This window comes from Mus caroli, chromosome 11 (genome assembly GCF_900094665.2).
Source record: "Mus caroli chromosome 11, CAROLI_EIJ_v1.1, whole genome shotgun sequence".
NCBI lineage: Eukaryota > Metazoa > Chordata > Mammalia > Rodentia > Muridae > Mus > Mus caroli.
The window spans coordinates 70580022-70594760 of NC_034580.1; the positions used below are offsets into that span (position 1 = coordinate 70580022).

The 14739-nt window shown below is 55.1% G+C and overlaps 1 protein-coding gene across 3 annotated transcripts in view; it reads left to right on the top strand.

The window, feature by feature from the left end:
- The first annotated feature begins 1230 nt into the window (after positions 1 to 1230).
- Positions 1231 to 14739, top strand: part of Myo1c (myosin IC) — a 24031-nt gene continuing 10522 nt past the window's right edge. The window contains exons 1-14 of one of the 3 annotated variants that reach the window (XM_029483613.1): positions 1231 to 1471; positions 8038 to 8193; positions 8303 to 8418; positions 8902 to 9100; positions 9189 to 9269; positions 10867 to 11046; positions 11129 to 11227; positions 11594 to 11707; positions 11792 to 11863; positions 12201 to 12320; positions 12440 to 12522; positions 12729 to 12834; positions 12942 to 13022; positions 13280 to 13371. In XM_029483613.1, coding sequence (XP_029339473.1) covers positions 1397 to 1471; positions 8038 to 8193; positions 8303 to 8418; positions 8902 to 9100; positions 9189 to 9269; positions 10867 to 11046; positions 11129 to 11227; positions 11594 to 11707; positions 11792 to 11863; positions 12201 to 12320; positions 12440 to 12522; positions 12729 to 12834; positions 12942 to 13022; positions 13280 to 13371 — 1574 coding nt within the window. In that variant the 5' untranslated portion in view covers positions 1231 to 1396. Of the gene's footprint in view, positions 1472 to 2191; positions 2344 to 6307; positions 6734 to 8037; positions 8194 to 8302; positions 8419 to 8901; positions 9101 to 9188; positions 9270 to 10866; positions 11047 to 11128; positions 11228 to 11593; positions 11708 to 11791; positions 11864 to 12200; positions 12321 to 12439; positions 12523 to 12728; positions 12835 to 12941; positions 13023 to 13279; positions 13372 to 14739 lie in introns of those variants that run through there. The other 2 variants (XM_021178300.2, XM_021178299.2) reach the window with 2 other exon arrangements.

The window sequence follows — 14739 nt, forward strand, 5'->3', positions numbered from 1 at the left end:
AAACAGGAAATATGTGAGACTTGGTGTGTGCTGGGTCTTGGTGCCTGGCTCCGAGACTGATAAGAGCCATTGTGTGGCCACTAGGATGAGCCTGCTGTGGATAGATGTGCTTCCCAGAGGAAGGAAGCTTTTATAGGCCTTTCCTGGGCGGAGGAAGCTGAGGGGAGAAAAGGGAAGGTGCCCAGCCATCAGTGTGAGGGCAGGCCCAGGGTGCCTCTACCCCTTCCATGCCAGCTTCTCCTTCTGGAAAAGTCTTGTTTCCCCCGACTTCCCTGTTCGTTCTCATTTCCTATAAGGAATGACTGGTGATCCAGAGCTCAGTTCCAGGCCAGGAAAATGTCAGCCGTGATTTAGCAACAATGAATACAGAAAAACAGGAACACTGGGGGGGGGTGCAGTTGAAAATAAACAGAAGGGGGGGGTACATACCCAAGGGACCCAGGAACTTACCTTGAGGCTTTGGAAGTGGGTAGGGTAGAGGCCTCTTGCTCTTCCTAAGAGCCCCTTCTGCCCAACATGATCAGCCTTGGCCTCCAAAAAAGCAAGACTTTGTCAAGTTGTCAAGGCATGCCTCTCCTACCAGCACAAGGATGATGCAGGAGGACCACTTGAGTTGAGAAGTTCAAAACTAGCGGGGACAAAATACATAGTCAAACACCTTTAAAAAAAAAAAAAAAAAAAAAAGCCGGGCGGTGGTGGTGCACGCCTTTAATCCCAGCACTCGGGAGGCAGAGGCAGGCGGATTTCTGAGTTNGAGGCCAGCCTGGTCTACAAAGTGAGTTCCAGGACAGCCAGGGCTATACAGAGAAACCCTGTCTCGAAAAAACAACAACAACAACAAAAAAAACAAAAATCAACAACAACAAAAAAACCCCACAAAAAACAAAAACAAAACTGGTGTAAAGCCCACTTTTTATAGGCAGCTACGTTTCAGGAGCCTCAAGAGTCAATACTGCTAAGGCGTCCTCTTGGTTTGTGGGAAGATATGCCTCTGGTTGGTCAGCTCTCTCAAATTGATCGGAGAGAGGGCAGCTTGAGAGGGCGGCCCTGCCAAGATGTTGCTAGAGCGGGTAGAGGGTTGTCTCCTAACCTTTGACCCGGAGCCCAGGGTCCCTTATGGGTGGCTGCATCAGCTCCTCTGGTTACCTGAGACAACAGGCATTTCCTCCATCCTTCAGCCCCTCCTCTTCCTGCCCCAACCCTCTGGCCAAGAGACCTCCCAATCAGACCTGGACTGCTCCAGCTGTGTCCTGAGAAGCTGGACCAGCCACATCCCCAGGGGCTGGAGTTGAAGCAGGACCAACTGGCCTTCCCAGCGTGAGCCAGTGGAGCCGCCGGAGCCAGTGGGCCGTCGGACAGTGTTTGCGTTCTGCAGGCTGGCTCTCCACACAGCGGAATGGCACTCCAAGTAGAACTGATACCAACGGGAGAGATCATCCGTGTGGTCCATCCCCACAGGCCATGCAAACTCGTAAGCTATGATGATGATGATCCTGTGGGCTGGGAGGGTTGGTGGTAGGGTCTCTCCTGGGCTGGGTGACCTCTTCTGTACATCCCACTAGAGAGACATGAGCATTGAGGAGTTGTTCTGATCTTCGCTGGGGACAGAAACCGTTAAGACAAGGAGTAGGTGGAAAGAGGGGTGAGGGATTGTGGGCTACTAGAAAGAATTTATTCAAATCGGAGGTTTAGATTTTTAATTCCTTTGCCAGCTCCCTCAACCTAAATGGGCTTAGCTGGGAACTGGACATAGAAGGCAAGATGACAGTGCTCTGACGCCAAAAGACTACTAGTACGGGTAAAAGTTGTAGACGTACAGTACAATTAATTTCTTCCCTTTCCTCACGGGGCACGCAAAACTGGGGTTGCCCAACTCTAGCAACATAGAACGAAAAGGTGGATGAAAGAAGAGAGAAAATTAGAAATGGGGAAGGACTGGCCTAGCACGCAAGGCAGCATAGTGAGGGCCTGGTTTGCTTAAAGACCATCGCATCTGGTGTTCTCACCCACCAAGTACTACAGAGTTGGGTCTTCTACTGGAGGAATGTGTGTGTGTGTGTGAGCCAGTGTATAATTGTGATGCGTCTTGTCCTACGAGTTAATAGAGAAGTGCAGCACCAAGCCTTGGCCGGCGCTGGCCCAGACCCTGGGGAGGGCCACCAGCACGGGGCGGGGCCCAAGGGCGCGCGCGCGTCTGAGCCTGGGCCTTGCGGGGGATGACGATAGGCAGCGGCCCGGCCCCTAGCGGGCCCTGGGCGGAGAGATCGTACCGGGGTTGCGGACTCCGGAGGTGGCCACGCCGTCCAGCCCAGCCCCCGCCCGATCACCCGAAGAACCAAGCCGGTGGGTACACGAGGGAGGGGACGTAGTCACAGAGTCCCAGATGGCTGGAGGGGTGGGCGGTTGAGCGTCTTCAGCTAGCTGCCAGAGCTGTGGTCGTGTTGTCTCTAGCTGGGTATTGCTGAGACAGGATTCGCTCAGCCCGACTAGTGCAGGGTTCCAAGACCCGGAGGCTCTGGGATTCAGTCTCTTGGGGCCAGGCGCGGGATCCAGGCACTCCGTGCTCCCTCCCGGCCACTCCCGCAGGCCCTCCCAGCATTGGGTTCCGGAGAAACTGGTAGAGCCCCGCCCCTTCCCGTCCTTCGCCCCCGTAGCCCAGGCGCGCCGGTGATCCCTGCAAGCCGTTTGTGAAAATGCAGCGGGTGCGGGGCTCACAGATGAATGGGAGAATGAGTGGCTGGCCCACAGTTTTATTCAATTACAGCATGAGACAGCCTCTTGCTCACACTCCCAGCCCTCTGAGATTCATTCATTCATGCAAGCGCCCACCAGTGGGTTATGGAATCTCCAGCGAGTGCCTAGCTGAGTGCTTGCCTAAGACCGGAGCAGTCAGTCTCCCGGCAGTCTGACAAGGAAGCAGACGATTAGTACTTAATTTAGTAAGGAGGAGGCTGTGTGTTAGAGGAAATTAAGAAGGCGCTATGGCGAAGGTGATTCCTGAGCTGACTCTTCGGTGATGACTAAGTGAGGTGGGTAGGCTGAGAGAGCTGGGCTTAGGAAGCTGCAGGTGCAAAGCCACAGACCGTGCAGTCTCCCGTGGTTGGTGGTTGTCGGCAGGGGTACAACCAGCACCTCCTGGCTGTGTGTGGTAGTGAAGAAAGAAGGGACTGGAGAGGACTGACTACCTGTCCAGTTAGAGATTAATCCAGGAGCAGTGCAGTAAACTGAGCCCATGGTCAAGCGTGAAGGGCAAGCTTGGCACCCGGGGAGCGGGGAGCGGTGCTTTCTTAGCCTCCTGTCCATTAACTTGAGATGGTAACAGTGTGAGATTTGCATTTGTAAATGCCAGAGGGGAGAACTGAAGAAGGCTGTTGCTTTGGTCCAGGAGAGGAGCAGGATGGAGAACCCGGAATGAGGTTTTAGCAGGTGGTGACTGATCTGATTGGTGTAAGGGGAAGAGGACCAGCTTTGAATGCCAGCCAGGTCATGATTATCACAGCTAGAGATCCTGCCCCCCCCCCACCCGGGAAGGACAGTGAACGTGAAAACTCATTTAGGGGCAAGGTGCTCTGTTTATTTTTGCTGGATTCTCGGGTAAAGAATTCTGGCAGATCAAAGATCCGTGGTTCTGAAGCCAGAGTGCTTAATTAGGCACTGTGAGCACCCCCTCCCCACATCACCTCCCCCCCCAGCCTCTAACAGTCCCTAATGGGGTAGTCGGGGGCCCAGACCTAAAATGGATTTGATAAATCTAAATTAAGCCAGGCATGATAGCGTACTTTTTGTAATCCCAGCACTAGGGAGGCTGAGGCAAGAGGCTGCTGAGTTCCAGGTCAGCCCGAGTTCCACAGTGAGGCAAGAGGCTGCTGTGCCCAGCGCTGACCTGCCAGGCTTGCAGTAGCTGTGCTTTCCCTGTTAGCCTCAGTGAAAGTCGCCCCAGCAGTTCCTCCACCCTTTCCACTAGAGGTCAGGCTCCAAAACCCTGGGTAAGGGCCACTGGATGAACCAGTTCTGCTCTCAGCCCCACTCCCCATAGTCCCAGTACTCATCCAAGTAGGAAGAGCCCCAGAGGTGCTTTTAGGGATTAAGTCTTGGGTCACTCACTGGCTTAAGGTGTACTCTAGCCTGAAGCCAACCTTAAGCCCAGGGCCATGCTGTGGGGCCCTCGAATGTTTCCCCAGTTGCCACCCCTAAACATCAGTGGTCACACTAGACAGGTTTCTGTCCTAGGTCACTGAGGAAAACTGTGCAGTCCTGTTAACTGTTGGGAGGGATCAGAGCAGCACTACCGTAGTGGTATCAAGGGGTCCTGGGTTCCAGTCCCATTCCTCGTACAAGTCTAGAAATCTTGAACAAGGCTTCTCACCTACCTACTCTCAGTTCCCCCTTCTGAAATAGGATAACAACATAACTCATGGTGTACGTCCGGCACTGACAAGAGTGACATAAGCTAAGAACACAGGAAGCGCCTGGCATGGCGGTGTCCCTCACACCCTTGGTTCCTCACTTCACTTCCCCTCTCTGGACTCACGCTCCTGTCCAGAGAGGTGGAGCAGGCTAGAAGTAGTTGCCCGGACTGTGGCTGGCCTCAGGCCCGGAGGGCGGCGGCTACACGCCCTCTTTTCGATGCGGGGCGGTGGCTGCGGGGGCGCCAGCGGGCATCCTAGGAATGCGGCTGCGCCGCTCGGGATGGGTGAAGTCCGCCGGACCCCTCCACACGCGGATTCCCCTCATTCCAGCCGCTTGACGCGGCGGGGCGGGGCGGGGCGGGGCGGGGCGGGGCGGGCACTGCGGCCTCGAAGCCCCTCCCCTTTCAGCGCGCTCCTCCCACCCAGGCTCCGCTGGCCTGAGAGGGAGCTCAATGAGGCCGCGGTAGGGGGAGGGGAGCGAGCCCATGCTAGTGCTGGGGACTCCAAGCTCTCCCGCCTCAGGTCTTCTAATGCTCTGGGGTGGGCTGAAGGTCGTATCCTCTCTTTTAAACCTGGGGGCATCGTAGAGGGCGCTCCCCTTTGCCCTGTCTTTCACCCATCTTCCACCTGCAGCACCCAGTCCCCTGGCCCGCTCCAAAGGGCTTCGTTCCCCAGCTGGCGCCGCACACCACCCCCACCCCCGGGTTGTGGCTCGAGCTGTTGTTCAACGAAGTAATGAACCATCCTTCCCCTTGAGGCCGCAGGCAGCACCTGTCGCAGACTCACCTCCTCCCCAGGGAGTCCCGGTCCAAGGGGTGGGGCGCTTTGGTGCTTTGGGTTCTTACTCCCCCTGTCGTCCCTAGACCAAGTGAATACCCTCGGTATATGCTTTAGGTTCCTTACAAAGGGCGAGGAATAGATAGATAAGGCACTTGAGAACCCTTTGCAAATGGTAGATATAGGGGCGGACGCTTTCCTCACTAGACAAGAAAACTGGACTCTCCCCCAAGTCCCTCAGTGCGTGTAGAATGAAAGAGGAAGAGGGTAGTAGTGGTGTTGATGGCTTGGTCAGTGCTTCATTTCAGGCAACCCAACAATTCTGGCAAGTATCAGCCAATCGGTCTCTTAAGGCACTTGCTCATGATCATCCTGCTAGTAAGAAAAGGCCAGGCTGGTTTTGTTGTTTTGTTTTGTTTTATCGTAGACATCCATATGCCACAAGAGGTGGCAACTGACCCAAAGTCAACTCCGCTCCTCACACACACTATTCTCGGGCCTAGAAAGGGCTGATGTCGTCAGAGAACCAGCGAGGGTGCTGGACAGACATGGAAGACAGCTGATGGCCTGGGTTCAGGGAAGAGCGGAGATCCAGAGGGAACAGAAAGAAGGGAGAGAGGAGAGGAGCCCATGGGGCAGGGCACTGAGTCCGGAGGATGTTCAGGCTGGAACATAAGGTTATTGGCTGCACATGTAGGAAAGTGAGAAGAGTGCTGCCTACTCGGCAAACAGGCTTCTTTAGGGGTCATGCTGGGTCAAAAAGGGGACCCTGCTCTGACCCTAGGACTAGTTTCTTTGCTAGGGAAGAGATCTTTCAAGAGATGTTTCTCTTCTGGCTCTCTTGGCACAAGTTTGTAATCTCAGCACTCAGGAGACTGAGGCAGGAGGCATCTTGAGTTCCAGGCCAGACTGGGCTCCGTAAAGAGACCCTGTCTCAAACAATTTCTTTTCTAGGGATTTAAAGAATGGAGCCAGTCCTTTGGGAGTGTGTATGGGGGTGGACAGTGTCCCGTACAGAGGCTCCGCCTGTCCCGGGGCGCCGGCCGTATTTGGACATTTCGTTCTATTTTTAACTTTCCCGGGACTCGAGGTTGGGGGTGGGGAGGGAAATCCTGCTTCCCCGGTGACCCACGGGCTTCAGCCCTCGTCTCGCGCGGGGTGTCCGGCCCCGTGTTGTAGACACGAGCCCGGAAGTGAGTTCCGGAGCTGTGTAGACGCGGCGGCCGCGCGGGTTCCGGGCCCCACCCTGGAACTAACGACGTTCCTCCTGGAAAACCTGACTCAGGCGGAGCCCGCGGCACGCAGGAGGCCCCGCCCCACGTGCGCCCCCTCTTAGGTCCCGAACCCCCTCCCACCCAGCCCGGCCAGGCCGTCTGCCGTGAGTCCTAGGGTCCGGACTCCGAGCCCCCTGAGCCAAGGGGCCTGCAAGGGGCGGTGCAGGGGGCGGGCTGGCCCCTCCCTCGGTTACGCCGCGGCCGAGCACCGACCAAGAGGCGCGGGCAACAGAGCGGGGCGCCGGGTCCGGCAGGATGCGCTACCGGGCATCGGTGAGCAAGGGCGCGGGCAGGTTTGGGGTCCGGGGTATCTCTCGGTGGCCTGCGGCGCTCCAGGGCCGGCCTTGAAGCGGGCGCGGCCCAGAAATTTCGGTGGAAGATGTCCCTGAAAGTTGCTAGGACAGGAGGCCGAGGAGAGGGCTGCAGAACGCTCGAACCCAGGACCATGCGGTCGCCCCTGGTGATGGCTAAGACCCCTCCCACCTGAGGACTAGGGGGCGTTGGCTGCGGTGGTGTTTGGCAGCAGCTTCGGGCTGGGTGGGTCAGGGGTGGGCAGGTCTGAGGGAGACAGGCCCCGGACTTTAGGGGTGACGGAGAAGCAGAGAACTCCTGGGCAACTAGGGCTAGAAACCAGGGTCAGGGGAGACTTGGTGACCTCCCTGGAATTTACAGCGGCTCCCAGCACCTTCCTCTTCCTTGACACCCCCCCACCCCCCGCCCCAGCATTTTCTAGATCTGCAGGCCCTCTTTGAAAGGAAAGCTCTGCCTAAGACGCGGCTTGAGGGTCGAGCTAAGCCTGTACCTGCCCCACCCTCGGGTGGCAGCTGGGTTTCCCCTGGGAGAACCCTCCACCTCCTGAGGCTTCTCAACGGTGGAGGAGCTGCGGGGGGGGGGAACGGGGGACCGGGGGGGGGGAAGCCTAGCAGCTGGAATGGAGGGAGTGGCTCCAGTTGAGGGAGGGCAGGCCACCCGCTTCTGGGGTGGGCATCAAGTCCAGCTGAGGTGGTGGCCCCATGGGGAAACCCTCTCCTAGGACGTGAGCTCTTGCTTATTCCCTAAACAACTTCTACTTCTGGGAATTTGGGGTGGATGGGAGTTGGAGAGGTGGCCCCTCCCTGTCTGCAGAATTCCCTCTGAACCGTTTGTCCTCCAAAGCACCTGTAACACGTAGCTGGGATTTGAGGTCACCTGAACTAACCCACTCCTGTTCTCTGAAGAGGAAGCAGTCCTGAGAAAGGAGGAGGTTTGTCCAAGGTCAACACCAGCATTCTTTCTGCTGTTCCTAGGAGCTCCTTGTCATGTCCCACCTTCCTCAACTCAAAACGCCGCCGCCCTGGATTCCATGCAGTCGTTCAATGTCTGCTGGGCTCTTGGTGCTCCTATGGGCTGTGTGCATGGTCCATATGTCCCATAGGGTCTCTTTTCTGCATTCCAGCATCCTGCAACCCAGCCATATGTCCGGAACATGTTCTGTAGCCTGTGTTCAAAGTGTCCCTGCCTTCTACATCCTGCAGGCAGGGTAGGAGACTAGACTAACCTGCAGACTCTGACAGTGTCTTGTGGCTGGTTCCCCACAGGCCCTGGGCAGTGACGGGGTTCGAGTGACCATGGAGAGCGCCTTGACTGCCCGAGACCGGGTAGGGGTGCAGGACTTTGTTCTGCTGGAGAACTTCACCAGTGAGGCTGCCTTCATCGAGAACCTCCGGCGGCGGTTCCGGGAGAACCTCATTTATGTGAGAGCCATAAGCACCGCTGGGCCCATGGACCTAGGGGAAGGTGGCAGCAGGAACCTTCAGGAAAAGCCTCTGACTCTTCTCCTCTCCCCACCCCCCAAACCCCCAGACCTACATCGGTCCTGTCCTGGTCTCTGTCAATCCCTACCGAGACCTACAGATCTACAGCCGGCAGCATATGGAACGCTACCGTGGTGTCAGTTTTTATGAAGTACCACCTCATCTGTAAGTGATTCCCTTGCCTTTCCAGGAGTGACCTACCCTGTCCTCTTGCAAGATGACTCCATCCAAACCCCACTCTGAAATGATTCCCTGACCCCTGGGTGACTCACTGGTCACTACTGTGAGGAATCCCATGGTTGTTCACCTATGGTCACCTCAGTTCTCATTAGTTGAATCTGAGTTCTGTCCACCAACCAGGACCCTCAGCTCCTGAACTCAGTTCCCACTCCTGAAGTATTCCTTTAACTATCTTAACATGGCCCACCTGTGAGGACTCCCAGCCTCATTCAAGTGCCCAGCTTCCCTTTGGCTGGCACCCCACTTGGAGTGATCCTCAGCTGGGCAGGTGTACCCTGTGAAGGCTTCCCACCTGTCCACCCCCTTCTCCATCTTCCAGGTTCTAACCCCCATATTTTACAAGAGTGGTTCCCTTCAGGAATGGGTGGGATACCACCCTGGGAACTCCCTGACAAACCTCTGTCCCAGGTTTGCAGTGGCTGACACTGTATACCGGGCACTTCGTACTGAGCGTCGGGACCAGGCAGTGATGATTTCTGGAGAGAGTGGGGCAGGCAAGACAGAGGCCACCAAGAGACTGCTCCAGTTCTATGCAGAGACCTGCCCAGCCCCTGAACGGGGTGGCGCAGTGCGAGACCGCCTGTTGCAGAGCAACCCTGTGTTAGAGGTGAGGAGAGTGCAGCATCTGAGGAGAGGGGTAGACAAGACAATGCCAGGCTTCGCTCACACTCCTGTCCCCGACCCCCCACCTTCAGGCCTTTGGCAATGCCAAGACTCTTCGCAACGATAACTCCAGCCGGTTTGGAAAGTACATGGACGTGCAGTTTGACTTCAAGGTACCTGTGGGTATAATAAGGAGGGGGTGGGTTAGCCATTCAGTGATTCAACATTTGTTTAGTGCCTACTACGACGTGCCAGGCACTCTTCCAGGTGCTGCTCTGGGAGCAGTGAAATCAAACAAATCTTGCCTCCTGGAGCGATAGGTGAATTATTACAGAAACATAATAATTAAGGCCTTAGCAGAAAATAAAATGAGGTAACAACTTCCTTTTTAATTAGATAGTCTCGGTTTGCAGTCCAGATTGCCCTTAAATTCCTGGTGGTTCTGCCTCTTCTTCCTGAGTAACTGGGTTTCCGGGAGCATACCGCCACAGCTGTGCCTGCGAAACGACTAGGGAGAAGGCCTCACTCAGAGATGGCATTGCTGTAACGACTTGGCAGACTGGGAAGCAGGTGTCACAGATGCCTGGGGGAAGGAGGCCAGGTAGACGTGAGGACCAAGGCCTTGCAGAGGCAGAGCCCTTGGTGTGTGTAAAGGCTACAGCAAAGCCGGAAGCTGGAGGAGAAAGCAAGGTGCCAGGAAAACAGTGAGAAGCCAGATACACCGAGGGCCTTTTAGGTCTGTGCAAAGGTTTTTTTTTTTTTTTTTTTTTTTTTCTTTTTTGCCTTGGTGTGGGAATTAAACCAAGAACCTTCAGTCATGTTAAGAGTACCAGCTACGATGAGAGCTGAGAGCTCCTCAGAGCCCAGCAAGAATTTTTTTTTTTTTTAAACTGAGTGAAAAGGAACTATCAGAGGGTTTTGAGCAGTCGTGTAGTGATGTAACTTTCCTACTGAAAAGGTCATTCTGGCCGTTGTTGGGAGTAGATGACAGAGGAACGCAGCCAAGCAGGGGAACCGGTTAGGAGGCTGATGTAATGTAGCTAGCTGACAGATGGCATGGCGGCCTCTCAGATCAGGGTGGTAGACGTAGAGGTGATGAGCAGAGGTTGGTTCTGGGTGTTTTCAAGGTTAAAGTAGCAGGAGTGGCTGTTGGGATATAGGAAGTAAGTTGGGGAGGCCGGGGAGGGTTCCAAGGAGGACTGCAAACTTCCCTCTTGAATAACTTGTGGGACAGAGTTGCTGCTGACCAAGATGAGCTGGAGTTAGTGTGGGATAAGAAAAGCTGGGGTGCACCGTCAGGCTTGTTAAATTTGCAGTGCCTGGCAGGCATGCAAACAGGACTTCAGAAGTGGCTGAGTGTGCGTGTGTGTGTGTGTGTGTGTGTGTGTGTGTATGTATGTGTGTGTGTGTGCACGCGCGCGCGTGCGTGTGCAGGGACTGTGTGTGTATACCCGCTGAGGTGAGAGCAGCTCTCTCAACCACTGAGCCCTATCTCTGTTTCCTAGATGAACATGGTATGTGTGTGTGCACGCGCGTACGTGTGCGGGGACTGTGTGTGTATACCCACTGAGGTGAGAGCAGCTCTCTCAACCACTGAGCCCTATCTCTGTTTCCTAGATGAACATGGTAAGAGCAGAGTGGGTACCTGAGCCCACTTAGCCAGTGGCAAGGAGAGAAATTAGATCCCAGGTTTACTACAGGGGCAAAAGAGGAAGACAGCTTCTTTCTGCTGGTCCGGCTGACCATCCCTGTTCCCCACTCTGCCCACAGGGTGCCCCCGTGGGAGGCCACATTCTCAGTTACCTCCTAGAAAAGTCCCGGGTGGTGCACCAGAATCACGGGGAGCGGAACTTCCACGTCTTTTACCAGCTACTGGAGGGGGGCGAGGAGGAGACTCTCCGCCGGCTGGGCTTGGAACGGAACCCCCAGAGCTACTTGTACCTGGTGAAGGTAAGTGTTTGGCAGGCATGGTTGATGCCACCCAGGGGGCACAGTGCCAGTGGCAGCAGCCCAGCTGTGCTCTCTCTTCCAGGGCCAGTGTGCCAAGGTCTCCTCCATCAACGACAAGAGTGACTGGAAGGTTGTGAGGAAGGCGCTGTCCGTCATTGACTTCACTGAGGATGAAGTGGAGGTTAGGGCTCTCTGTGAACCCTCCCCTCACACCCACTTCTTTTGGACCCCTTTTCTTTTTTCTCTTTTCTTTTTTTTTTTCCTTTTGGTTTTTCGAGACAGGGTTTCTCTGTATAGCCCTGTCTGTCCTGGAACTCACTCTGTAGACCAGACTGGCCTCGAACTCAGAGATCCGCCTGTCTCTGCCTCTCAAGTGCAGGGATTAAAGGCGTGCGCCACCATTGCCCAGCTTGGACCCCTTTTCTACTCGAGCCCCCTTCTGCTCCTGAGGGCCTTACTAACCATCCCCTGCCCTATTTGAGCATCTCCTAGTTTCTGTGACCTCCCCCACCCCATAACCACCATGTGCCCCCTGCTACTACCTCAGGACTTGCTCAGCATCGTGGCCAGCGTCCTGCATCTGGGCAACATCCACTTTGCTGCTGACGAGGACAGCAATGCCCAGGTTACTACTGAGAACCAGCTCAAATATCTGACCAGGGTGAGTGTGGCGGGCAGAGGGTGTGGAAGGGGCGCTGAGGCAAGAGGACCCAGCCCCTCACTATGTCCATCCCACCCTTGGCAGCTCCTTGGTGTGGAAGGTACAACACTTAGGGAAGCCCTGACCCACAGGAAGATCATCGCCAAGGGGGAAGAGGTGAGACTCAGACTGGCCACAGGAACAGGAGGTGTGCGCAGTCTTAGGGAGCCCTGGCCTATTGTTCCCCTCCACTTGTCTACTCGGGGGCCTTCAGTAGTCCTAGAGGGGCCTGAGGCTCAGAGGGGTACAGTGAGCTGCAAGGCTCCCACCTCTTAAGAATGAGGCTGCTATACCAGCTTGTCCCTGCTGTCACAAAAAGCACCACAACCTTCCCACTTACTGAAACTCATGAGGCTGGGTGGTGAGAACGTCCTTGTCTGACGCCTGAGTCTGAGGGAGGTGGGACAGAAGGGTGTCTGAGGCATTCATCTCCTGTCTTTTTCCCCTGCTGCAGCTCCTGAGCCCACTGAACCTTGAACAGGCGGCATATGCAAGGGATGCTCTTGCCAAGGCTGTGTACAGCCGGACATTCACCTGGCTGGTTAGAAAGATCAATAGGTCACTGGCCTCTAAGGTGAGCGCTCGGTCCATGCTGCTTTCAAAGAAGACAGGGAGGGTGGTCAGGGAGACCCGTGATGGGGAGCTGGGGCAGACACTGGGGACCCATGCTATCTGCTGACTGGCTGGCCCTAGGACGCTGAGAGCCCCAGCTGGCGAAGCACCACGGTTCTTGGGCTCCTGGACATTTACGGCTTTGAAGTATTTCAGCATAACAGGTCAGTCCTAAGCTTTTACCCCTGCCCATCTGCCTGCCGATTGTCCCCTGCCCCTCTCCTCCTCTCTCCTCTGTCCCTTGCCCCTCTCTCCCAGCTGTGACCCTGCTTTGCATCTCTCAGCTCTGCTGCTTGTACCTGATCCTGTCCTTTCCCCGTCCCCGCTTTGTGTCCCCGGCACTACTGTGGGTTCTCCTGCTGTCCCTCAGCTTCGAGCAGTTCTGCATCAACTACTGCAATGAGAAGCTGCAGCAGCTCTTCATCGAGCTGACTCTCAAGTCCGAGCAGGAGGAATACGAGGCTGAGGGCATCGCGGTATGTGTGTGTCGGGGGTGCCCTGCGTGTTATAGGAAACTAGGCAGTGGGGCTCCCTGGAAGAGGGTACGGAACCCTATAATTGGCGCCCTTCTCGTTCTGTGCAGTGGGAACCTGTTCAGTACTTCAACAACAAGATCATCTGTGACCTGGTAGAGGAGAAGTTCAAGGGCATCATCTCCATCTTGGTGCGTGTCCTCTGCCCCTCTAGCCTCCTGCTGGGTGACAGTTGGGAAGCCTCCTATCCTCTCTCTCCAAGTGTGTCCACTGGGTCAGAGTGTGGGGTTGGGCAGGGTAAGTTGAGGTGCTGGCCCAGTCTGCACGCTCCCTGACAGGGCTCCCTAAACTCTGCCCCCTTTTCCTGTGCCTGTGGCTCTCTACATGGTGTCCCCTATACTTACCACCCGCCGTCCAGTAAATCCTCACCTTGTGTGCTGCCCTGCAGGATGAAGAGTGCCTGCGTCCTGGGGAGGCCACAGACCTGACCTTTCTGGAGAAGTTGGAGGACACTGTCAAGCACCACCCTCACTTCCTGACGTGAGTGGGCTGCTAGGGCTGGAGGAGGCTGGGGTCCCGCCACAGTAGCAATGCCGTGGTTGAAGGCATTGCTGGGTGGTAGTGGCAGAGGGCTTGCCCAACAAGCACAGAACTCCTTTTAGAACGGCGCAACACCCAAAACCAAACAAACCACCAGCCACCAGAGAAAGTAGAGATGGGGACAGTTGTAGAAAGCTACCCCTGCCCTTCCTCCTTAATCCTTTGTTGAGAATGAAACTTGCTAAATTGTTTGTTTGTTTGTTTTAAGCTTCCTTATTTGTGAATTGCTTTTTATGCAAGGGACCTCCTACCCTTAGGAGGCAGGGGCTGTAGAATCAGTAGTTCACAGCCATCTTGGCTACAGAGCAAATTCAAGGCTACACAAAGATCCTGTCAACAGAAAACTAAAAAGCCAAAGGATTAATCTAAAGTGGGGGAGCTTAGCACACAGACTGGGTGCGTGCACCTCATCTCCTCACCTACAGCACCAAGGATGCTTTCCTGTGCTCCATCTAACCAAAACGCAGAAAAATTCACTCATTTGGTAATAATAATTTAGCCAGGCAATGGTGGCGCACGCCTTTAATCCCAGCACTTGGGAGGCAGAGGCAGGTGGATTTCTGAGTTCGAGGCCAGCCTGATCTACAGAGTGAGTTCCAGGAGCCAGGGCTACCCAGAAACCCTGTGCTGGGATTAAAGGCGTGTGCCACCACACCCGGCTTGAAAAAGAATTTTTGAGGGTGAGGCATATTGTTTGTTTTAAGACAAGATATCACTGTAGCCCTGGGTGACCTGGAATTTAGAGGTCACCTGCTTCTGTCTTTGGAGTGCTGGACTTAAAGGCCTGCATTGCCATATCTGATATTTGTGTCTTGTCTCCCTTTCTCTCCCTTCCTCCCCACCCCCCAATCCCGTGTTGGGTTTTTGTTTGTTTGTTTGGTTGGTTTTGTTTTCATTTTGAGGAATAGTTTCTCTGTGTAGCACTAACTGTCCTCGAACTTGCTCTGTAACCCAGCTGGCCTTGAACTCAGAGATCCACCTGCCTCTAACTCCCGAGTGCTTGGATTAAAGGCGTGCGCCACCATTGCCTGGCTGGTTTTGGTTTTTTGAGGCAGGGTCTCACGTTGCTCAGGCTGGCCTTGAACTCACTATGTAGAAAAGAATGGCCTTGAATTTCTGATCCTAACTTCCCCTGCCTAAGTGCCAGGGTTACAGGCATGTGCTATCATACCAAACAACAAATTTTACTTTTGATTATAAAAACAATATTGCTGAGCCGGGCGTGGTGGCGCACGCCTTTAATCCCAGCACTCGGGAGGCAGAGGCAGGCGGATTTCTGAGTTCGAGGCCAGCCTGGTCTACAAAGTG